The sequence below is a fragment of the Lithobates pipiens genome, unplaced genomic scaffold (assembly GCF_037356315.1).
Source record: "Lithobates pipiens isolate NorthernLeopardFrog02 unplaced genomic scaffold, aLitPip1_a1.2 Scaffold_1, whole genome shotgun sequence".
Taxonomy (NCBI): Eukaryota; Metazoa; Chordata; class Amphibia; order Anura; family Ranidae; genus Lithobates; species Lithobates pipiens.
In genome coordinates this window covers 223,227,631-223,253,243 of record NW_027507685.1, presented here as the reverse complement: position 1 = coordinate 223,253,243, position 25,613 = coordinate 223,227,631, and the positions used below count along the sequence as shown (strand labels likewise).

The 25,613-nt window shown below is 43.9% G+C and overlaps 1 protein-coding gene across 1 annotated transcript in view; it reads left to right on the top strand.

Moving 5' to 3' along the window:
- The window catches only part of LOC143983551 (complement C2-like), an 81,970-nt gene extending 58,643 nt beyond the window's left edge, over positions 1-23,327 (top strand). The window contains exons 12-18 of the mRNA XM_077483357.1: positions 577-685; positions 5,159-5,306; positions 7,039-7,115; positions 11,115-11,221; positions 17,810-17,924; positions 20,292-20,347; positions 22,962-23,327. Of these exons, the coding sequence (XP_077339483.1) occupies positions 577-685; positions 5,159-5,306; positions 7,039-7,115; positions 11,115-11,221; positions 17,810-17,924; positions 20,292-20,347; positions 22,962-23,150 (801 nt within the window). The 3' untranslated portion in view covers positions 23,151-23,327. The remainder of the gene's footprint in view (positions 1-576; positions 686-5,158; positions 5,307-7,038; positions 7,116-11,114; positions 11,222-17,809; positions 17,925-20,291; positions 20,348-22,961) is intronic.
- Positions 23,328-25,613: the final 2,286 nt, after the last annotated feature.

The window sequence follows — 25,613 nt, the reverse complement described above, 5'->3', positions numbered from 1 at the left end:
GCCAAAGTTGGATCAGTCAAGATGGCGATCCGACTTCAGTGATATTCAGTGGGCTGAAGTAGGATCAAAGTCAGACCAAAGTAGTACAGGGAGCATTTTCAAACTGGGACCGACTTGTGTCAGACCAGTTAAGACGACTTTTCACACATCATGCGACGTGAGCTCCCAATGTTGGAGTTTGTCATACCAGTGTGGACCTGGCCTAAGTGATTTCTTGATTCAACAGGTTTAGCAGTAATCAGGCCTGGGTGTGGCAAGTTACATTTTAACTATCCAAAAGATGTGGTTAATCACAGTTCATTCATGATTTAGCAAGGGAGGGGGGCAATTGGGCAAATACATTTTCACATAGGGTCAGGCAGCTTTGGACAGCTTTTTTTCCTTAATAAATAAAAACATTATTTAAAAATGGCATTTTGCATTTAGTCGTAGTATTCAAATTTGCTTGATGACCTGAATCATTTAAGTGTGACAAATATGCAAAAAAAAAAAAAAAACTGCACTGTATATGCCTGGAGTTGAGGTTTACTGTAATTGTTTTGGAATAATTCTGATTAAAGTATTTGTGTTTCCCAGACTCCAAATTCAAGCCCTTGCTTCGGATCTCTGATCTCCAGCCGGTGGGTCCTCTCTGCTGCTCACTGTTTTAAAGGCTTCAAACCAGAGCAATACAAATTTCAAATTGGTAAATATACAGTATGAGCTATGTGCAGGAGCATGATGAATACAATGTAATCATTTCACAGATCTAATTAATAAAGGCATCAAAGTTCTGCAATTACAAAGTAAGGCTTAAAGTGCTACTAAACCCACAACAGTAAAAATCTGTCTGTATATGAAGCTTGCTTGTTATACTCACTGTGGAACCTATGGGGTTAATCATGCACATTGTGTAAAAAGGCTATTTCATCCTGTCTTCTCTAATCCTCCCCTTATTCCACTGTCCCCAATACATCTCCCGATAGATCAGAGCCGAGGGGGCCCTCTGCACATGCTCAGTTTGGTGTGTATTGCTAGATTTTTTTTTTTCTTGGGAGAGTGCATGTGATCAGCACAGAGCCAATCAGCACTGTCCAGACAGAGAGTCAGGGGTCATGCAGCCTCATAGGACAATCGGGAGAATAAAAACTCCTCCTACAAGCTTTAACCAGATATTGATAAGTCACAAGACTGCTATATACTGCTGATGAGAAAAAGTATTTAGCAGTTTATATTTACAAAAACAATTGCATTTCCATGTACCGTGGGAGACCAGATATAGTGAATGCAGGGTCCTGGGTTTAGTAACACTTTAAAATATATGTTAAGTTGGGAACCAGAGGTGGATTTTGTTCCTATGATTGATATTATTGGAGTTTTATTGGTAGAAAACTCTACTATTATTATCCGGATGAGGAATCTGGGTGATGTTTGGGCTGCTTCCATACACCGAGGGACCTCCATGGAAAACCTCTGGAGGATGGTATATTGGTTGGATCAAAGATTTGAAGCTCCACACTAAAATCCTAACTGGAATTCAATACTAATGCATTTCAGAGGCCTCACTCCACTCCCTTCATCAGGGCGACATTGTGATATGAATAAATATACAGTGGGGAAAATAATTATTTGATCCCCTGCAGATTGTGTATGTTTGCCCACATTAAGAAATGAAGGGTCTATAATTTTTTATAATCGTTGGTTTATCTTAAATGATAGAGACAGAATATAAACCAAAAATCCTTAAAAAACATGATACAAATTTTATAAATTGAGTTGCAGTTCAGTGAGTAAAATAAGTATTTGATCCCCAAGCAAAACGTGATTTAGTACTTGGTGGAGAAACCCTTGTTGGCAAGCACAGCGGTGAGATCTTGTAATTGGTTACCAGGTTTGCACGCATTTCAGAAGGTATTCTGGTCCAATCTTCTTTACAGATCTTCTCTAAATCATTAAAGTGGTTCTGCACCTTTAAAAAAAATATTAAAAGCCAGCAGCTACAAATATTGCAGCTGCTGACTTTTAATAAATTGACACTTACCTGTCCCAGGGTCCAGCGATGTCGGCGGCAGATGACGAGCAATCGCTCGTCTCTCTGCTGCCCCGCCACCATCCTCTGTCAGGGAATCGGGAAGTGAAGCATTGCGGCTTCACTGCCCAGTTCCCTACTGCGCATGCGTGAGTCGCGCTGCGCGTCTCTGCTGATCCCCGCTGTGTCCTGGGAACTGTGCTTTCCCAGAACACAATGGGGGGGGGGGGTGGTTATGGGGCATCTGCGGTGGTCTTGTCCCAGAAGTGGGTGCAGATACCTGGATTATCCAGGTAACTGCACCCCCCTCCCCCTTGAAAGGTGCCGATTGTGGCACCGGAGGGGGGGAGGGATCAGATGAGCGGAACTTCCACTTCAGGGTGGAGGACCGCTTTAAGGTTTCTTTGCTGTCTCTTGGCAACTTGAAGTTTTAGTTCCCTCCATAAATATTCTATAGGATTAAGGTCTGGAGACTGATTGGCCACTCCATGACCTTAATGTGCTTTTTTTGAGCCCCTCCTTTGTTATTGCCTTGGCGGTATGTTTTGGGTCATTGTCATGCTGGAAGACCAATCCATGAGCCATCTTCAGTGTTCTGGCTGAAGGAAGAAGGTTCTCATCCAAGATTTTACGATACATGGTCCCGTCAATTGGCCCCTCAATGCAGAAAAGTCGGCCTGTACCTTTAGCAGAGAAACAGCCCCAAAGCATATTGTTTCCATGTCAGTGCTTGACTGTAGGGATGGTGTTCTTAGGGTCATAGTCAGCATTTTTCTTCCTCTAAACATAGTGAGTCGAGTTGCCAAAGACCTATATTGTATGTAGGTCTTTTCTTTCATTTGCGAATAATCGCTCCAACAGTTGTCCCCTTCTCACCAAGCTTCTTGCTGATGGTCTTGTAGCCCATTCCAGCCTTGTGCCGGTCTACAATCCTTTCTCTGATGTCCTTTGACAGCTCTTTGGTCTTGCCCATTAGGTGAGGTTTGAATGGAAGAAAGAAATTCCGTGGGTTGGTGTCTTTAATACACATAACGAGTTGTCATTAGGAGCACCTTCTTAAAATGACAGGACTAATGTGTGTACCACATGAGCACATACTATAGCCTGTCTGTGGGAGCCAAAATCATTGTTGGTTGGTAGGGAAAACAAATACTTATTTTACTCACTGAACTGCAATTTATAACATTTGTATCATGTGTTTGTTTGTTTTTCTGGATTTTTGGTTGATATTCTGCCTCTATCATTTAAAATACACCTATGATAACAATTATAGACCCTTAATTTCTTTGTAAGTAACTTACAAAATCTGCAGGGAATCAAATAATTATTTTTGCCACTTTAAAATAGTGAAAAGCATTCCAAAAATAAATAAAAAAATCTGAAAAAGATAACAAAGATAATAGTAATTAAAAATGATACATAATAATAATAACTATCGTTGTTGTTATAAAATCAGCAGTGGTATATTATATTATATTTATTATATTATGTTTATTATATTATTCCTGTATTGATCAGAACTATGCAAAGAAAGAACTTATATATTTAAAAAAATATGCTATGCAATACGATGCTATCAGAAAAAAAAAAAGTTTATACCATAAGAAAACGTTGGAGGACTAAAGAAATTTGAAACTGGGGTCTAAGCCTAGGTTCACACTTACTGCGGGAATGAAATCGTGCGAGTTCAGCTGAACTGGCACAATTTCATTCCTGCATGTCAGTCCCGACTTCGGGGGCAATTTCAGAGACATCTGTGCACGTTTCTGCACATATGTCAATGGAAATCACACCATGAAATCGCCAAAAGTAGTATAGGAACTACTTTTGAGAATCTGTGCGGTGCCGCAAGTGCGGCGTCACACCGATTCGGATGCTGCCTTTTCTGGAAATTGCTGCCGATTTGGCATTGTATATATACCCTCACATATACCCAGTGAAGTGAACAGCCTCAGATGATACACATGAAACAAATCTGCCTACATAAGTTTTACATGTATATCTCCCGTCTTCAGCTTTATATATTCTTTAGAATTCTTACATTGGGTTAGAGATTTTCACTTCCTCATTCAGCAGTAGGAGTGGATCCTTGGCTTACACTGGGAGACAGCTGATTGGAGGAAAGACACACACCCCCACTTCACATAGGCAGAAGAACAAAGATACTTTCAGAGCTGTGCTGTGACTAGATCGGCTCTCTGCTAATCTATTTACAGCAACCTCCTACGACACAAATTTTCAGCTGCTTTTATCTCCCGTCTCGAAGTTGTCAGAAGTTATCATACTGATAACAGAGGAACAAAACAGCAGAAACACACGGGGCTTAGGGCTTTGGAGAGGAGATCCTAAGTTCTAGGTGACGGGATTCTATTCTGTGACCTCTTCTGGTTTCTCTGTAGAAATATTTGCTGAGCCTGGTGACAACAGTAGCTTGGCTTTCACCTGAGATTTTAGCTTGTTGTGGCTTTACGGAACAGAGGTGGACAATGGACACTCAGGGCTGTTTCACACCCCAGTAACGCAGTCCAGATGCATTCCATATGCGTTTCTGCATGCACTTTGTGCTTTTTTTTCCTCCTTTTTTTTCCAAAGTCTCCTAGTTTTTTTTTTTTTTGCAATGCATTTTTGATGTGTTTAGATGCATTTCGATATATTTTTGATGCGTTTTGCTGCATTCCAAGACAGTTCTGTGCACAAAAAATGCAGCATGTTCTTTTTTTTTCTGCACTGGAACGCACAGGAACTGACCGCACTGGTGTGAACTAAACCATTGGAAACCATAAAATCTACTGTCAATGCGTTTTTTGATGCAGAAATAAAAATGCATTGGACTGCACCTGCTGTGAACCGGCCCTCAACGTTTTCCAACCTTTTCAATCTGCAACTGAGAAAGGTTTAAAGCCCCGTACACACTATCAGATTGTCTGCTGAGTTTTTCCTTCAGATTTACCAAAACCATGTAGTGCAAGGGCCTGCCTGATTGCATACAAATTGAAACTCCTAAGGCTTGACCTCATATTATCTGGTTTTGGTAAATCTGAAGGAAAAACTCAGCAGACAATCTGATAGTGTGTACGGGGCTTTAGGGGAACTGACTGTTTAATCTTCATTGTTCTATTACTTAATCACAAGCTCTTCATATATTTTTAGGATCAAAATTGTATGAAGGCCAACGGATAGAGATCCATAAATGTTACAATATTAACAGGAAGTCGGACAGAGGGATAAAGGAGGATTATGACTATGATGTGGCTCTTGTACAGCTGAGCGAGAAAGTGGAATTCAGCAAAATTGCCAGGTAGGATGGGCTCTGTGTTTACCCCATGGCACTTGTAGGACAACACCTAGGACAGTAGGGTTGGGGGCATCAAGACCTAAAATGTACAATATGTGATACTCTGGACATTTGTGTTTAGAACTTAATTCCAGGCGAACATATAAAACACACTATATTGTCAAAAGTATTGGGACACCTGCCTCTACACTCACATGAACGTTAATGGCATCCCAGTCTTAGTCTGTAGGGTTCAATAAGGTTCACCCTTTTGCAGCTATAACAGCTTCAACTCTTCTAGGAAGGCTGTCCACAAGGTTTAGGAGTGTGTCTATGGGAATGTTTGACCATTCTCCCAGAAGCGCATTTGTGAGGTCAGGCACTGATGTTGGATCAGAAGGCCTGACTCTGATTCATCTCAAAGGTATTCTATCGGGTGGAGGTCAGGACTCTGTGCAGACCAGTCAAGTTCCTTCACCCCAAATTTGCTCATCCATGTCTTTATGGACCTTGCTTTGTGCACTGGTGGGCAGTCATGTTGGAACAGGAAGGGGCCATCCCCAAACTGTTCCCACAAAGTTGGGAGCATGAAATTGTCCAAAATATCTTGGTATGCTGACGCCTTAAAGAGGAAGTAAAGCCTTTATAAAAATAAAAATAGACCCTGCAAGGCTAAGGCATAATGAGCTAGTATGCATAGCATACTAGCTCATTATGAATAACTTACCTGAGATGGAAGCCCCCGAAACTACCCTCGTCGTCCTCCTCCGATGCCGCCATGATACCCGGAGTGACTTCCGGGTATCGCGGCTCCGGCGCTGTGACTGGCCGGAACTGCGATGAGGTCACCCCCGCGCATGCGCGTGGGAGCCACCACTAACGCCATGATTGCTGTTAGCAGCGGCATGCTTTGTGTGCCTGCGTGCCGCGGTCTACGGCACTGTAGACAGCGGTGCCTGTCATTTGCAAGTATCTCCTAAACCGTATAGGTTTAGGAGATATTTCTTGGACCTACAGGTAAGCCTTAATCTAGCCTTACTTGTAGGTCAAAGTGGTCTGTAAGGGTTTACAACCACTTTAAGAGTTCCCTTCACTGGAACTAAGGGGCCAAGCCCAACCCCTGAAAAACAACCCCACACCATAATCCCCCCTCCACCAAATGATTTGGACCAGTGCACAAAGCAAGGTGCACACACCCCACACCCAGAAAACGAAATTGTGTACATATAGAGTTGCCACCTCATCCCTTTAAAACCAAACACATAATTACACGGGTTCTGTGGCTGATTAAGGTGATAATTAAACTCACTTAGTGCCTTATCTGCATTAAATTAGCCTCAGAAGCGGTGTAATTCATATCTGCTCGGGTTTAAAGGGATGAGGTGGCAACTCTACGTACAGGTACGTGATTTTGTGCTGAAGGGCCACCCTGCCGCAGTACTAGGGTTGCCACCTCATCCCTTTAAACCTGAAAACATATGAATGACACAGGTTCTGAGGCTAATTTAATGCAGATAAGGTACCAAGTGAGTTTAATTACCACCTTAATCAGCCACAGAAGCTGTGTAATTAATATGTGTTTGGGTTTAAAGGCATGAGGTTGCAACCCTATGCAGTACATATGTGTGGGGTGGTCCTGAAGTGGTTAATCAGACGTGGTTAGAGAAGCTTGACAGCTTTGATCAGTTGCATTTGTCCCCTGGATATTACATCCTGTATTGTTCCTAATTTCTAAGTTGACTTTCTTCCATTTCAGGCCTATCTGCATTCCGTGTACAGAGCCAGCCAACCGCGCCATGAAAAATCCCAGCACCGCTACCTGCAATGAACACCGTAATGTGTGCTCTGTATTTGTCTGTATTTGTCTGTCACTTGACTTGATTTTGTCATGAAACGTAAATATATTTTATTGGGATTTTATGTGATAGACCAACACAAAGTGGCACATAATTGTGAAGTGGAAGGAAAATGATAAATGGTTTTATAAAATGTTTTACAAATAAATATCTGAACAGGGTTCCATGCATTTGTATTCAGCCTCCTTTACTCTGATACCCCCAACTAAAATCTAGTGGAACCAATTGCCTTCAGAAGTCACCAAATTAGAAAATAGATCATCTGTGTGTAATTTAATCTCATTATAAATACAGCTGTTTTCGAAGCCCTCAGAGGTTTGTTAGAGAACCTTAGTGCATTGTGCAATACTGTTTAAAACGTTTATTTTAAAACCATAAAACACAAAAATAATCAAACTCACATGTAAGGATGCCTGTAGCCTGGCACCTGGTGTGACTAGCAGGTGATTTATTAGTGAAATCGACCCATAGGTAATAGTAGACCGCTACCATCAACCCATCAGTAATAGTAGACCGCTACCATCAACCCATAGGTAATATTGCGATGACCCAATTCCGCCCACCATTTTCAAACGGTATTGCGCAATGAAGCCCCTTTTTTCATATCTATCTGTATGAGGCACATCCATCCCAGGAACCGTCAGCAAAAGAATCTTCAGGGGTTTCCCCACACTTCTATTTGACCAAACTAGAGATAGGTGGTCCATACTGAGGGGTGAGTGCGCATCCATGTGGGGACACCTTGTTTGAGCACTAAGGAGCACAGAATTTATTTTTGAGCATGCGCACTAAATATCACAGGATTGGGACTGTTACTAATGTAAATGTAGTGTCAATCATTATTGCTACGTCATCTGTATATTGATTCCTTTATGGAAGAGTGGCAAGAAGAAAGCTAATGTTGAAAGAAAGCCATAAGAAGTCCTGTTTGTGAGAAGCCATGTGGGGGGCACAGCAAATATGTGGAAGAAGGTGCTCTGGTCAGATGAGACCAAAATGTAACTTTTTGGCCTAAAAGAAACGCTATATGTGGTGAAAAACTAACATAACATTGCACATTACCCTGAACACACCATCCCCACTGTGAAACATGGTGGTGGCAGCATCATGTTGTGGGGATCCTTTTCTTCAGCAGGGACAGGGAAGCTGGTCAGAGTTGATGGGAAGATGGATGGAGACAAATACAGGGCAATCTTAGAAGAAAACCTGTTTGAGTCTAAAAAAGACTTGAGACTGGGGAGGAGGTTCACCTTCCAGCAGGTCAACAACCCTAAACATACAGCCAGAGCTACAATGGAATGGTTTAGATCAAAGCATATGTATGTGTTAGAATGGCCCAGTCAAAGTCCAGACCTAAATTCATTTGAGAATCTGTGGCAAGACTTGAAAATTACCATTCACAGACACTCTCCATCGAATCTGACAGAGCTTGAGCTATTTTGCAAAGAAGAATGGGCAAAAATGTCACTCTCTAGATGTGCAAAGCTGGTAGAGACATCCCCAAAAAGACTTGCAGCTGTAATTGCAGTGAAAGGGGGTTCTACAAAGTATTGACTCAGGGGGGGCGCCATACAAATGTACACCACACTTTTCACATATTTATTTGTACAAAATTCTGAAAAACATTTATCATTTACCTTCTACTTCACAATTATGTGTCACTTTGTGTTGGTCTATCACATAAAATCCCAATAAAATACATTTACATTTTTGACTGTAACATGACAAAATGTCAAAAGGGGTATGAATACTTTTTCAAGGAACTGTATATTCAATCACATATTTCATTGTTGATCTATAAAACGTATGCAAATCAGAAGTTCTGTCTTCACAGTGACCTCACTTGCTGCATGTGTGTGCCAAATCACAAAGTCCCAGAGACAGACAGCCAGGCAGCTAGCATTTTTAGAAAGAGATCAGCAATAGCGTTTCTCTAAAAGCTGAACTTCAAGCAGGTGTAACTACAAAGATGAAATTTCTCGCTAAATGATTTGTATCTCTGTCCATCCTGACTTTAGACTTAAGCCCCATACACACTATCAGATTTTCTGCTGATTTCTTCCTTTAGATTTACCAAAATCATGTAGTGCAAGGGCCTGCCTGATTGCATACACATTGAAATTCCTAAGGTTTGACCTCATATTATATGGTTTTGGTAAATCTGAAGGAAAAAATCAGCAGAAAATCTGATAGTGTGTACGGGGCTTTAAAGTTCATGTGTGTGTAAAGACAGGCCTGATACTTTTGGTAACATAGTGTGTATGTATGTATGTATATATATATATATATATATATATATATATATATATATATATATATATATATATATATATATATATGTGATCCTGCATTTCTGCGTGCAGGGGGCATGCGCCGACCGCTGGTGCGCTGCTTCTGCTGTGATTATTTAGAGCAGAAGCCAATCTGCGGGTGCCGGGCATTCAGTGTCCTCCGGCACACTCTGATCATCGGTAAACCACACAGAATGGGTATCTGCCTATGTAAACAAGGCAAATCTCAGTTCTGACAGGGGGATGGGGTGAATTCTGTGTTCCTGCTGGGACTAGAATCCCATCTTTCCCCTAGTAAAAGCAGGACACATAGTATACATAAACACAGGCTAGGCACATAGTTATCCCTTTGATCTCCCTAGATATTTAACCCCTTCCCAGGCAGTGTCATTAGTACAATGACTTTTAGCACTGATTACTGTATTTGTTTCACTGGTTCCCACAAAGTGTCAGTTAGTGTCCAATTTGTCCGCCGTTCTGAGTGCTCCTGGTTAGCTAGCTGAAAGCTCCCATTCGCAGCTTGCGATCGGGAGTTTTCCAATCATGTAACCACCAATCACGGCGGTCACATGACCACAAGTCCTTCCTCCCAGCATACTAAATCCCTTAAAGGGCAGCCGGCTCTAAGGCTGGATTCACACCTGTGCATTTTTAGTGCTTTTTGCATTTTGCAGATCTGCACTACAGAAAGTGTTCCATAGGAAACCATGTTAAATGGACTGTAGTGCAAATCTGCAAAATGCAAAAAGCACCAAAACTGCATAGGTGTGAATCCAGCCTAAGGAGTTAACAATTGAATATTTCAAAAAGTCCTTTAAAGTGGTTGTAAACCCTTACAAACCACTTTGACCTACAGGTAAGCCTAGATTAAGGCTTGCCTGTAGGTTCAAGAAATATCTCCTAAACCTATACGGTTTAGGAGATATTTGCCTGAAGACAGCCACCGCTGTCTACGGTGCATGCCGCAGGCGCACTGAGCGCGGCATCGTCAATGACGAAGATGCCACGCGTGTCGGCTCCCGCGCGCATGCGCGGGAGTGACGTCATCGCGGCTTCGCCGAATGACAGCGGCGGAGCTGCGATACTCCACCAAGAAGATGGATGCACCGGACTACAGGGGACAGCGGTGACTTCGCTGGCTTCTGTATCAGGTAAGTGACACATAATGGGCTACTATGCAATGCATAGTAGTCCATTATGCTTTGCCTTTGCAGGGAATGAAAGAGGAAGTAAACTCATCAGGGTTTACTTCCTCTTTAAGTGAGATGAACCTTTGCACCAGGTGCTCCTCTGTACACACCCAAGAATTTACCATCTGTCCAGCACTGCCTTTGTCACTATCAGAGAGGTACCAACCTAGGGCCAGAACAGAATCCACCCACATTATATTTTCTTTGAAGCAAAAGGCATCTTACAGTATATCCATCAGAACCAGTTTTCACTTCTACCAGTCCCATACACACATCTGACATTATGATAATTCTATATTTTTTTCAATGACAGATACACAAACTGCAGCACATTTGTGGACACAGCAATTGTGACCTGATGGATAAACGTCCTCCTTTGTATCAGAGTAACTGATAAGAGATATTGGTATTGCCCAGACATTTAGGGGAATAAAGATCCTCCAGGGTTGTCTTTTTTATGAGTTGCCCCTGATGTTCTTCTTTAATTTCCTGCAGGGAATCGGTTGTTGTCTTCCAATGACATACTGGCCAGATTTATCCTCAAGACAAGTGACAAAAAAGCGCTGAAAGAAGGAAAAGTCAAAATAAAACACAACAACCTGGTGAGCCGAACACATCACTTACTACACATTGAAAAACCAAAAAGTATTCCTGTGCTGAAGTGCCTTGCCCGAATAATGAAAAGTGATATAACAATGTACACAAAGAATAGTGCACCTCTTATGATAAACTCAACTTGATTATCACTTGATTAACACTATATGTGTACACATTAACCAAACAACAAGACAAAACAGAATGGCACAAGAGAGGTTACCGAAACACACTTAAAACAACTAATGCCGCGTACACACAAGTGGAATTTCCGTTGGAAAAAATCTTGGATGGTTTTTCCGACGGAATTCCTCTCAAGCTTGCCTTGCGTACACGCGGCCGCACAAAAGTTCTCTGAACTTTCGACCGTCAAGAACGCGGTGACGTACAACACTATGACGAGCCAAAAAAATTAAGTTCAATGCTTCAGAGCATGCGTTGAATTGTTTTCGAGCATGCGTAGGAATTTTGCTTATCGGAATTGGTACAGACGATCGGAATTTCCGATCGGAACTTATTCCAACTGAAAAATTGAGAACCTATTCTCAATCCTTTGCTGGCGGGAATTCCCCCAGCAAAAGTCTGATGGAGCATACGCACGGTCGGAATTTCTGACCAAAAGCTCACATAGGACTTTTTCTGGCAGAATTTCCGATCGTGTGTATGGGGCATTAGTCTCTATAAAGTCCATGACTGAGGGACCTGCAGAGTGTAGAGGCTCCGATTATCTATAAAACATTAAACACTTGACCAATCCCTCCTTCCAAAATGACCAGACAACACATTTTATTTGGAGTCGAATGGCCATAGCAGCCTTTTATTACAAACCATTAAATACAACATTCATAAGAAAACAAGTTTAATGCATATAATACAGTAAATGCATAACAAATAAACCAAACTCAGCTTATGCCCGGTCTAAGGTCTTTGAAGGCCTATATACTCACGATTAACTGGTTCTAACTGCCACCCAATCAAAGGCCCCCTGATGCAACTACACCGGCTCAGGGACAATTAACCACTTACGTACCACCAGATATGACCTAATTAATACCCTGATGTTACCACCGTATTGTTAAGAAGGGACACCCATACCTCAGATGGGCCTAACCCACAATTCCCCACAATTATTTAACCAGCACCACCTTCAAAGACCCAATAGACCCCCCTGCCACAGCACACGAGCGTGACACCTTACGCATGCGTTGCCCCCCAAACCTGAAGACTCGCTGAATACCCTCCTGCAAAAAAGAAAAACCTGCTACCTCCTAATTCACCTTTTATCCTGGCTTGATCTTTTCAACAGAGCGAGCCATATGCCATGCAGATCTGGAAACTATATCAGACCACACAACTTAGCCCGACCCAACAGATAAAGTAATGAGAAGAACAGTTGTCTGCAATCCAACCAGCGGACAACAGGCATTTCCTGAACACCGCCCTAAACTGGAATTGTGACATTGTTGTCCCTTCCGCATGCATAAAGAAAATTCCCGGAAGATTTGTCCAAATCTGTGAAAAACAGAACACAACCTGGACAGGGCAAACTGGAGAAAAGGGAACCCCACAACTCAATCCAATAACCCCACCCCGACTGATCAGTGTTAGATTTTCTTAACCGAATACCCAAATAATGTCCCGTAACCACACATCCTGTACTCTCAAACCATCCTCACCCCGTTTGTTACAGCTTACCAATTCCCCCACCCAAAAAGCTCCAAAAGAAAATACGGCCAGCACAAAGATGGCCCAGAACATGGTTACCTCATAGGCGGAAAAACCACGTGTACATCATCGTCTTTACGAGAACACCCCCCATCCTCGTTCAACAGATTGCTCCATTTGTGACACACTCTGCAGTATGAGGACCAAGTTGGCACACATACTGAATGACGAATTGAGAACTAGGAAGCGGCAATGCACTGCTCCACAGCTGCTTGGGGTATGGAATTCCGGGCTGCTCCGCTTCCAGTGCCACCTGATGGAATCTGTCCCACTGGAAACTAGACAAAGCATCAGCCAGGAGTTATCACTCCTGGAATGTGCACAATTCCATGGAGAGTACAATGGGAAAATTGTTCCCGAACAGCCAATTTACGCACTAAACCAACCTCCCTCCATTCCACTGGCCAACCAACTCTCAGCACTTCAATAACCCTGATAACAGGTTCCATAACCAGCAGTGCCTGTCGTGGCAGTGAACAGGTCTAGATCAAAATTGGAAATGACCTACTCCAGCCAAAGAGAGAGACCATTGTAAGAAACCCAAAATTAATCCCACACTCACAAGTCCTCGCGCTGATCCCACCCCAGCCCAATATAAGGATGTGGCGCCTTAATGACAGCTGTAACAGCTGCCAGTCATCTAAAAAAAATGTGGTCCATGGGCATACTGCAACAAGTAAAATTCAACTTGCCCAAGAGAGATTGCACAGCATAAGGTTTAATTATTTATTTATTTTTTGCCTTGCCCGGTGGCAGAAACCGTCCCCTTTAGATCTTCAAGTTTGTCCAAAGGTAAGACGACATTCCATCGCCACAGTGTCGATGGCAATACCCAGAAACCACAACTCAGTGGCCGGGCCCCCCGTCTTCAAAGGGATCAATGGGACACCAAAAAACTGGAAAACATGATGGACCATGGCCAAAAATGAGGCATAGATAGTACTTCCAGCAGGCCCTATACACAAGAAGTCATTTAAGTCATGAATGACTGAATTAGGCCGGAAGCATCCCGAACCAGCCATTGCTAAAAGGAACTAAACATTTCAAACAACAGACAAGAAATGGCACAGACCCCTGGTAAACATCTATCAAAAAAAATTCTGCCCTTGCCATTTGCACCCCAGCAGATGGCAACAACTAGGATGTACTGGCAACCAACCAAAGGCTGCCGCAATATCAGTTTTGGCCAACAATGTACCTTTACCATACCTAGGAACCCACGACACCATATCTAAAAAAGTATAGGACACCACGCAAAGCTCCAGATCAATGGCATCATTCACTGAACCCCCTTTAGGATGCGACAAGTGATGAATGGGGCGTAACTTATTTGGCTTACTTTGTAGCTTACTTTGAAACGTTTTCCTGAAAACGACCACTGGAAGTAAACAAGCTGACTGCAAGCTATCAGCCATAGGAGGAACAACCAGCAACTGGCAGGGTATCAGAAAAACCCTATGAAAAACCCAGCTGCAACACATGAGCTGCCTTCCTGTTAGAATAACGCTTTAGGAAAGGTGCCATCTTCACTTCCCTCTTTCCAGCGTCACCTCCTTTTCCATGCTTGAAGCATCTGGACAGCGCATGAGACTCTCAACTCCCTGAATAGTCATGACGGAAACCGCACGTGGTGCCAAACTTGCAAGATCTAGCTTTGAATTGCCAACATAACCCCCTGCGATTTGTGGCCAGTTGTGAAGAGGCTGCCGCACCCTTGGCCCCACCCTGAAAGGGAGGAACCGAACTCTGTGGAGATTACATCAGTTTCATCCAGAGAATGACGTTTTTGTGCTCCTACCGTGAAGAGGGCCAGACTGCCTTGCGCTGATAAAATTGCTTGTCATGGCGGCAGCACTGAGAGCCCGCCTGCGGAAGTGGTATTAGGGATGGTGTCTTGGTGAGCCCAGCTGTACAGCACTGTTTGCACCGAAGGGCTTGGAATGCCTGGAGGGATGCTCCCTCCTCCACCCCTCCTTCTGCCTGCATGGTATTGGTATAGGTGATGATTGGTATAGGTGAGTCCTTGTCCCATGGCTGGAGGTGGGCACATAGCCAAAAGTTCACATGCACTGTATCTCCACTGGAAAAGGGGGTACTGCATGGATGGAAAAATGGTGCTGGGGGATATCAAGGGTGTATGGGGGAAAACAATGCTGAAGGGGATCTGGGGTGTTTAGGAAGTAGCAATGCTTGGGGTATCTTGGGTGACTATAGTGCAAGAGGTATCAGGGATGTAGAGAGGCCACAGTGTAGGGGGTATCAGGGATGTAGTGGGGTCACAATACAAGGGGTATCTTATGGTATATGGTAACAGTGCTGGGGGAATATCTAGGGTGCAGAGTGTTACGGAAATAAATTACCATCTAAGACCGTCCTCGAGGCAAGATAACATTTATTTGCATATGCAAGAGAAATGAGTTGCATTACATGTTCAGATAGGTATCCGTCATTTCTGCCTTAACATCGTAGTGTGTCCTTCTTTTATATGCATGGGGGGGGATATGTGGGGCGCAAAGAGGGATCAGAGTGCTGGGGGATATCTGGGGTGTAGAGGGGTCAGAGTGCTGGGGGATATCTGGGATGTAGAGGGGTCAGAGTGCTGGGGGATATCAGGGATGTAGAGGGGTCAGAGTGCTGGGGGATATCTGGGATGTAGAGGGGTCTGAGTGCTGGGGGGATATCTGGGGTGTAGAGGGGTCAGAGTGTTGGGGGAATATCTAGGGTGCAGAGAGGGATCAGAGTGCTGTGGGGGGGGGGATATCTGGGGTGTAGAGGGGTCAGGGTGCTAGGGGGATATCTGGGATGTAGAGGGGTCAGAGTGCTGGGGGATATCTGGGGTGTAGAGGGGTCAGAATGCTGGGGGATATCTGGGATGTAGAGGGGTCAGAGTGCTGGGGGATATCTGGGGTGTAGAGGGGTCAGAGTGCTGGGGGATATCTGGGGTGTAGAGGGGTCAGAGTGCTGGGGGATATCTGGGATGTAGAGGGGTCAGAGTGCTGGGGGATATCAGGGATGTAGAGGGGTCAGAGTGCTGGGGGGATATCTGGGGTGTAGAGGGGTCAGAGTGTTGGGGGAATATCTAGGGTGCAGAGAGGGATCAGAGTGCTGTGGGGGGGATATCTGGGGTGTAGAGGGGTCAGAGTGCTGGGGGGATATCTGGGGTGTAGAGGGGTCAGAGTGCTGGGGGGATATCTGGGGTGTAGAGGGGTCAGAGTGCTGGGGGGATATCTGAGATGTAGAGGGGTCAGGGTGCTAGGGGGATATCTGGGGTGTAGAGGGGTCAGAGTGCTGGGGGATATCTGGGGTGTAGAGGGGTCAGAGTGCTGGGGGATATCTGGGGTGTAGAGGGGTCAGAGTGCTGGGGGATATCTGGGATGTAGAGGGGTCAGAGTGCTGGGGGATATCTGGGATGTAGAGGGGTCAGAGTGCTGTGGGATATCTGGGGTGTAGAGGGGTCAGAGTGCTGGGGGATATCTGGGGTCCAGAGGGGTCAGAGTGCTGGGGCATATATGGGATGTAGAGGGGTCTGAGTGCTGGGGGGGATATCTGGGGTGTAGAGGGGTCAGACTGCTGGGGGGAATATCTAGGGTGCAGAGAGGGATCAGAGTGCTGTGGGGGGGGGATATCTGGGGTGTAGAGGGGTCAGAGTGCTGGGGGGATATCTGGGGTGTAGAGGGGTCTGAGTGCTGGGGGGATATCTGGGGTGTAGAGGGGTCAGAGTGTTGGGGGAATATCTAGGGTGCAGAGAGGGATCAGAGTGCTGTGGGGGGGATATCTGGGGTGTAGAGGGGTCAGGGTGCTAGGGGGATATCTGGGATGTAGAGGGGTCAGAGTGCTGGGGGATATCTGGGGTGTAGAGGGGTCAGAATGCTGGGGGATGTCTGGGATGTAGAGGGGTCAGAGTGCTGGGGGATATCTGGGGTGTACAGGGGTCAGAGTGCTGGGGGATATCTGGGGTGTAGAGGGGTCAGAGTGCTGGGGGGATATCTGGGGTGTAGAGGGGTCAGAGTGCTGGGGGGATATCTGGGGTGTAGAGGGGTCAGAGTGCTGGGGGGATATCTGGGGTGTAGAGGGGTCAGAGTGCTGGGGGGATATCTGGGGTGTAGAGGGGTCAGAGTGCTGGGGGGATATCTGGGGTGTAGAGGGGTCAGAGTGCTGGGGGGATATCTGGGGTGTAGAGGGGTCAGAGTGCTGGGGGGATATCTGAGATGTAGAGGGGTCAGGGTGCTAGGGGGATATCTGGGATGTAGAAGGGTCAGAGTGCTGGGGGGGATATCTAGGGTGTAGAGGGGTTAGAGTGCTTGTTAGATATCTGGGGGCGTAGAGGGGTCACAGTGCTGGGGGGAATATATAGGGTGTAGAGGGGTCAGGTTAGGAGTGCTGGATGTATACAAGATGTAAAGAGGATACAATGTTGGGGGTATCTGAGGCCATGTCAGGCTGGTTGGTGCCTCATGATTTTTATTGGCAGCCGTATCTATACTTGTTACAACTGTCCTGAGCATCATTCTAGCAGATATAATATATGCACAGGACAGCTTTGTTGCTTTATGTATGTGGTATTTTTCCACTGTTTCTTTGCTGTACAGAATAATTGTTCATGTACTTAATGCGGAGCTCCACCCAAAAGGGAAACTCTGCTTGTCTGCCTGCTACCTACTTGATGTCTGTTTACCAGCGCTGTCTCCATTGTAGGGGCCCCAGAGCATTACTTTGCCCAGGGGCCCATGATGCTATTAAGATGGCCCTGCATTGGGTGACAGGATGTTTTTTTCATTTAATCTAATCCTTCTTCCCTTGGAAAGTGTCTTTCCCTCATCCTATGTTTTGTCATTGTGCATCACTGCATATCTCTCTGCTTCTCCCCCCAGAGGGACAGCTGTATATCAACCATTAAACAATGGGAAAAATTTAAAAACATCACCAACCTCCAGGACATGGTGTCACCGCGACAATTCTGTGTAGAGGGAGAAATGTCCTGTAAAGGTAAGGCTGGGGCTGTGTGTAGACATAGTTACATGTTTCATGTGTAAATATGATGCCATTCACGCAGTGCCATTGTTAACTTGGGGTTCAGAGTTTGAGAGGCGGCACTGCCAGTCAAGCTTGCCCATTAAGTTCATTGGTAGCGCACCGCAATCGTGTGACAAATATTTGCCACGCAGTTGCAGCGCGATCTCGTAATGTCACACCACCTCTGAAACATCTGGAAGGCGTTGCTTTATTGTAGACGTGTGAAGAACAAAAAAAACATTTGTTTAGTTATTTCCATAAATTAGTTTAATTAAATTAGTTTAATTCATTTTTGGAATTTGTTTCATTTATTCAAATTCAAATCGATTTGCATTTTTCAAATTCCATTCAAATCTAATTCTATTTGAAATTCTAATTTTGGAAGATGGTTATATTCTTTCTATTCCATTATATTCTATTGTTTTTTCTATTCTATTTTTTAATATTTTCTATTCTGTTCTTTTCTATTATATTCTATTCAAAATTCTAATTTTGGAAAACAGTTATATTGTTATATTCTTTCTATTTTAATCTATTCTTTTCTATTCTATTTTCTTTTCTATTCTAGTCTATCCAAATTAATTTTATTTGTAATTTGGATTTCAGAAGATGGTTATATTCTATTTTTTCTTTATTCTATTCCTTTACTTTCTATTCTATTGGTTCTTTTTTACTCTATTCTTTTCTATTGTGTCCTTATTTTTCTATTCTATTTTTATTTTGTTCTGTTTTACTCTATTAGATTATATTATTTTCTACTCTATTTTATTCAGTGAGGAAATTCAAATTAGATTCGAAAAATATTTTAATTTCGTCCGAAATTTTTTACTCGTTATTTTGGATTAATTTAAGTTCATTACTGTTGTAATTTGGATACATCCGAATTTCCGAATAACTAATAATTTGTCCGAATTTCGATTCTACTTTATTGCACTGTGAAAAGCAATCCATCATGATTCGCTTTTCAGGAGTACTGCTAATTGAAAGGAAATAGTAGGTATTCTGGACGACCACCCCTGTTGGTGTATCTACAGAAATGAAACACTCAGTAATTCAATGCATTATTACATGTTAAAAAGTACACTTTTAGTGCTAGTTCACACCAGACGCAGTTCCATGTGCTTTTTTTTTCTGCACTAAAAATGCATGCACAGTGTTTTCCATGTATTCCAGTGGCTCTATTTCACACCATGTAGTCAGTTTCTGGTCAGATTCCAGTGCAGAAACTGCATGGTGTGAACTAGAGCCACTGGAATACATGGAAAACACTGTGCATGCATTTTGTGCAGAAAAAAAACGCACGGAACTGAACGGAAATGCGTCTGGTGTGAACAGGCTCTTGGAGTATATGTCAAGACAAAACTTTTTTTTCCCATTTTGGAAACAGTGGAGAAGAGTTAAATCCTCTGTCAGGCCCCTCTTCTCTCACCCCCCCCCCCTCCCCCTCTCAGCCTCCCTCTCTCTCCCTATAGACTGAAATCAGGCTGGCTCAGCAGGGGCCAGAAAAATTTCTTTTTGCAGCCACTGTGTCTGAACAGAAGTCAGACTACTCATCGAATTCTGTTCAATCACCCTGTTGGATTTTCCCTGCTTGATCAGCAGTGTAGGCTATAGATAGCAGCACTGATCTGTCTCTTCTTATGGTGGGGAAGTGTCCCTGCTGTCAGTCACTTTCAACATGAAACTAGCATGCCACAAAAAAAGGACAAACGGTCGTCCGAAAATCTATTTGTGTGTATGAGGCTTTAGAGTCTGCAAAAGACTTGAGACTGGGGTGGAGGTTCACCTTCCAGCAGGACAACAACCTTAAACATACAGCCAGAGCTACAATGGAATGGTTTAGATCAAAGCATATTCATGTGTTAGAATGGCCCAGTCAAAGTCCAGACCTAAATCCAATTGAGAATCTGTGGCAAGACTTGAAAATTGCTGTTCACAGACGCTCTCCATCCAATCTGACAGAGCTTGAGCTATTTTGCAAAGAAGAATGAGCAACAATGTCACTCTCTAGATGTGCAAAGCTGGTAGAGACATCCCCAAAAAGACTCGCAGCTGTAATTGCAGTGAAAGGCGATTCTATAAAGTATTGACTCAGGGGGGCTGAATATAAATGCACCCCACACTTTTCACATATTTATTTGTAAAAAATGTTGAAAACCATTTATTGTTTTCCTTCCACTTCACAATTATCTGCCACTTTGTGTTGGTCCATCACATAAAATATATTTACGTTTTTGGTTGTAACATGACAAAATGTGGAAAATGTCAAGGGGTATGAATACTTTTTCAAGGCACAAAGACACTTGTAACTAACTGCCACTTTCTTGCCTCCTTTCACAGGAGAATCGGGTGGATCTCTCTTCGTTGATTTGAGGAAGGGGAGACGATTCTTCCAGGTGAGACTCATGGCAATTTGACCACAAAAAGCAGCCATAAAAACGTGGAAGGAAAGCAAATGCGCTGATAGTCCGTCACATAACTGTGAACAGGATTGCAAAATGCAAAGTGATGTGACCTTACAGCATTTGTATCTTTCCTGCATGATGGCAGGTTGTCAGCTTATAAGTTCGGTCAATGCAAAAGGTATTATTCTGTTATTGATGGAGGCTGGTGGGATGAAGGAGGGTTATAACCCCTGTCATTTTTTTATTTAGTTTTTGCCATCTGTGTCCCATTGGTGAGATGTCTCGTCAATTCCTGTCCCATAGCCAGAACAAGAAGTGAGGGAATCCCTGGCTGTCACTAGAACTAGTGTCACCATTGAAAGATTTCCCTCTATCCCTCTACATTCTACCAAAATCTAAATTTTAAAAAATCTTTGGGTTATAATGTAAGTTTTGGATGGAGTAGTATCAGATGATCATTGGTATGTGTGTCTTCTACTGGAGAAATTCACCCTCTTTCTTGATGACCATTGAGACTAAAATTGATGGGAAATCGAATCTTTTACCGTAGGTTCACGCCTATGCATTTTTTTGTGCATTTTGTAGTTTGTAGAAACGCACTACGGTTCATTTAACATAGTTTCTTATGGCACACGTTCACATCTATTCGTTTTGCAGCTGGTGCATTTTTGGAAAGGGTCAGGGACTTTTTTCCACGCAGCAGATTGCGTGTAATAGACCTCAATGGACCCACACCAAAAATGCAAGTGTTTTTACATGTTTTTTTTTTCTCTTTCCATAACACACTGTGTATAGCAGTTACGTCAGCAGCTACAAATACTGCAGCTGCTGACTTTTAATAATTGGACACTTGCCTGTCCCAGGGTCCAGCGAAGTGGGGGAACGAAGCTCCGCTCCTCTCCCCCTCCTCTCTGCAGCACTGGCATTGATGCTATAGCTTCACAGCCGGACATGCACTGCGCATGCATGAGCCATGCGGCACGATGTGACTGACCGGGCAATCATCTGGGACCTATCGCGTGTCCCAGATGATTGCCGCGCCGGGAGCAAGTGGGAGCTGGTACCCTCTAAAAAAGAGGGTTTCCGCTCCCCCCACTCCAAAAAAAATGACATGCCAAATGTAGCATGTCAAGGTGTCACCTCTTCCCTTGAAGCAGAAGTTCCATTTTTGGGTGGAACTCCGCTTTAAGGAGCGGGCCAGGAAGCCAGCCGCCGCATCCTTAACAACCGATGAGTCATCAGCTGTCAGATGGCTTCCCTGGTGAGTTAAATGTAAAAACAAAAATTGGCAGCAATAAAAAAAAAAAAAAAGAAATAAAATAAAAAACGGTGTGGGGTCCCCCAATAATCCATACCAGACCCTTATCCAAGCATTAAGCACGGCAGGTCAGGAAAGAGAGGGGATGAGAGAGCATCCTCCCCCACCTGAACCATCCCTTGCCTCCCCAACCCTGGCTGGTGGTTGTGGGGGTCTGTAGGCGGGGGGGCTTATTGGAACCTGGATGCCCCCTTTAACAAGAGGGCCCCCAGATCCCGTACCTCCCTCCCCCCTTGTGAATGAGTATGAGTACCCATTCACCAAAAAAGTGTAAAAAGTGAGTAAAGACAAAACAAGTTTTTGACAATTCCTTTAATAAAAGACACTGTCCCCCCACTGTAGATCCATCATCAATCACGATGGCTAATGCTTTGAACCCTACTGCGCATGCGTGAGGCTCCGCTCCTCTCTCCTACTGGCCCGGTGGCCGGGGAAGGAGGAGGGAGCCTGGGCGGTGATGTTAATACCCGCGGCTGAGGTGGGAACAGGAAACCTGTGAAAGACCAGTATCCTGTCCCCCCCCGCGCGAAAGGTGCCAAATGTGGCACCGGAGGAGTAGAGGAGTACAAAGAGAGAATGTTTCACTTTTGGGTGGAACTCTGCTTTAAGAGAGTGAAGAATGGCAGTGTGGACGATGGGATGAGTATTAATTATTTTCTTTTTCTCTTCTATAATCGTTTAATCTACTGACAGAATTGCTTTAAAGAGGAAGTAAACCCTGATGGGTTTACTTCCTCTTTTTTTCCCTGCAAAGGTAAAGCATAATGGACTACTATGCATCGCATAGTAGGTCATTATGTGTCACTTACCTGACACAGGAGCCAGCGAAGTCGCCGCTGATCCCTGTAGTCCGCTGCATCCATCTTGCTGGTGGCGTCTCGCAGCTCCGACCAATGACAGCGGCGAAGCCGCGATGACGTCACTCCGGCGCATGCGCACGGGAGTCGCGTCTCGCAGCTCCGCCGCTGCCATTCGGCGAAGCCGCGATGACGTCACTCCCGCGCATGCGCACGGGAGTCGACAAATTAGGCAAATCCATTCTTGGACTTGCCGCATTTAGTGCGCCTGCGCGCCGCTGTCTACGGCGCATGCGCCGTAGACAGCGGTGCCCATTTTCGGGCAAATATCTCCTAAACCATATAGGTTTAGGAGATATTGCTTGGACCTACAGGTAAGCCTTAATCTAGGCTTACCTGTAGGTCAAAGTGGTTTGAAGGGGTTTACTTCCTCTTTAAGCATTTCTGCCAAAGCTCATTTATTCTCTTTTCATTCTATTTTTCTGCTCAGGTGGGGGTTCTGAGCTTTGGAATCTTTAACCCTTGTGAAAAAGCCCGTAGGAGCCAGAGTCATGCCAATGCTCGGGATTTCTATGTGAATGTCCTGGAGGTCTTGCCATTCCTGCAGGAACACCTAAGTGGAGAACTGGAGTTCTTGCCCGGAATTCCGGATTCAGGGGAGGTTGTCTGCCCGGCCTGATCAGAACATGGAATGAAGAACGCGGTCCTTGGAACTCAGCCCCTTTATGTTAACCACCGATCTACATCTCTGCAGCATTTCACATTGAATGGACTGACATGCACTATAATCAATGTTTTCTAAAGCTTTTTATCATATCTGCTGAAAATAAAAATGCTTATAAAATTGACTTTAAAAGAGGAACTTAGATCCACCTTCCTCCCTTACCTGGTATGCTTCTTTCTCTAAAAAACAAACTCGCCTTTTTCTGGTCCTCTTTATTCTTTTGCAGAAGTAGTTTGAAAAAAAGAAAAGGAGAGAAATCCTCTCATAGTGAAAAACTGAATACATTTATTAAAAGTTAGCGAATCAATTCTTTACAAAAATCTCCATATGAATAAAAAAGCATTGGTCTGGTATGTGTTTATCAAGATGGACGCTGCCTCACCTTCAGAGTGCGTTCCACCTAAAGACCAGAAATGACACACCAGAAGTTCTACTTGACGTGTTTCACCATCAAAACTTGACGTCCTCAGAAGAACCTGAAGAATCTGCTTCTGAGGATGTTTGTTTTTGATGAAGTAATTCATTTTTTGGATCACAAATTTATTATGTGTAGTTGATCAGCACATGTATGAAAATTCAGATATGTATACACAAAAGTGAGTACACCCCTCACATTTTTTTGTAAATATTTTATTCTATCTTTTCATATGACAACACTGAAGAAATAGCACTTTGCTACAATGTAAAGTAGTGAGTGTACAGCTTGTATAACAGTGTAAATTTGCTGCCCCCTCAAAATAATACATCAGACAGCCATTAATGTCTAAACCGCTGGCAACAAAAGTAAGTACACCCCTTTGTGAAAATGTCCAAATTGGGCCCAAAGTTGTCAATATTTTGTGTGGCCACCATTATTTTCCAGCACTGCCTTAACTCTCTTGGGCATGGAGTTCACCAGAGCTTCACAGGTTGCCACTGGAGTCCTCTTTCACGATGACATCACAGAGCTGGTGGATGTTAGAGACCTTGCGATCCTCTACCTTCTGTTTGAGGATGCCCCACAGATGTTCAATAGGGTTTAGGTCTGGAGACATGCTTGGCCAGTCCATCACCTTTACCCTCAGCTTCTTTAGCAAGGCAGTGGTTGTCTTGGAGGGGTGTTTGGGGTTATGTTGGAATACTGCCCAGCGGCTCAGTCTCAGAAGGGAGGGGATCATGCTCTGCTTCAGTATGTCACAGTACATGTCATCATTCATGGTTCCCTCACTGAAATGTAAATTTGCTGTCCTCTCAAAATAACTCAACACACAGCCATTAATGTCTAAACCGCTGGAAACAAAAGTGAGTACACCCCTAAGTGAAAATGTCCAAATTGGGCCCAATTAGCCATTTTCTCTCCCCAGTGTCATAAGGTCGCAGGTGTGTTGCATTTGGTTTTAATCGCTCTCACTCTCTCATACTGGAGGCAGTTTAGACATTAATGGCTGTGTATTGAGTTAATTTGAGAGGACAGCAAATTTACACTGTTATACAAGCTGTAAACTCACTACTTTACATTGTAGCAAAGTGTCATTTCTTCAGTGTTATATGAAAAGATATAAAACTATATTTAATATAATACAAATAAAATATTTACAAAAATGTGAGGGGTGTACTAACTTTTGTGAGATACTGTATATAGCAAGGGCTGTTTAATATTTACTGTAGGGATATGTGCCTAGGCTATAATAGTGGTGAGGGGACAGGGCTGCTGGGGAAAAAAAAAAAACACAAACACACATAAGAAATAGCACCCCCCCCCCCTTCAATAAACAAAACACAGGTTCTATTATTAAGGTGATGGGGGCAGAGGGAGACAGAGCATCATGTACTTGGTAGAGGCCAAGATGATGAGGGCTTCCCTTTCACCTCCTGTCCAAAAAAACATGTAGCTGGTTGTAGGGTGTAATATGACAAGGAAAGGCAAGGGTGCCTGAAGTAGGTCCTGGCATGGTGATTGGTCAGATTACAGTTCAAATGGAGAGGGCCAGCTTGGCAGGGAGCAAACCCCAGACAGTTCAGCAATCAGTTCAGCAATAAAGCCAGGAGAGAAACAAAGGAGACCGGATAGTGCATCACTGTATATAAAACCAGTGCATTTATTCAGTAAAGAGGGTACTCACAATACAAAAAAAAAATGAAACAAGCTCAAAATCCACTGTTGATTGAACTAGATGGACTTGTGTCTTTTTTCAATCAGACTAACTAACTATGCAACATGCTGGCAGCGTGATGACGTCAGTAGCTTAGGCTCAGCCCAATGGATTTGTCGTAGAGGATACCATCAGAGGCCAATGTTCGTTGCCCTTAACAACATCCTCTGTGATAAAACACAGCTCTATGGAGGTGACCATCTTGGTACAAGCAGGGCTTGGCTTCCTCATCTTAGAGTCTTCAGAAAGGAGAACAGTGAGCAGAACAGTAGTGACATCACCAAAT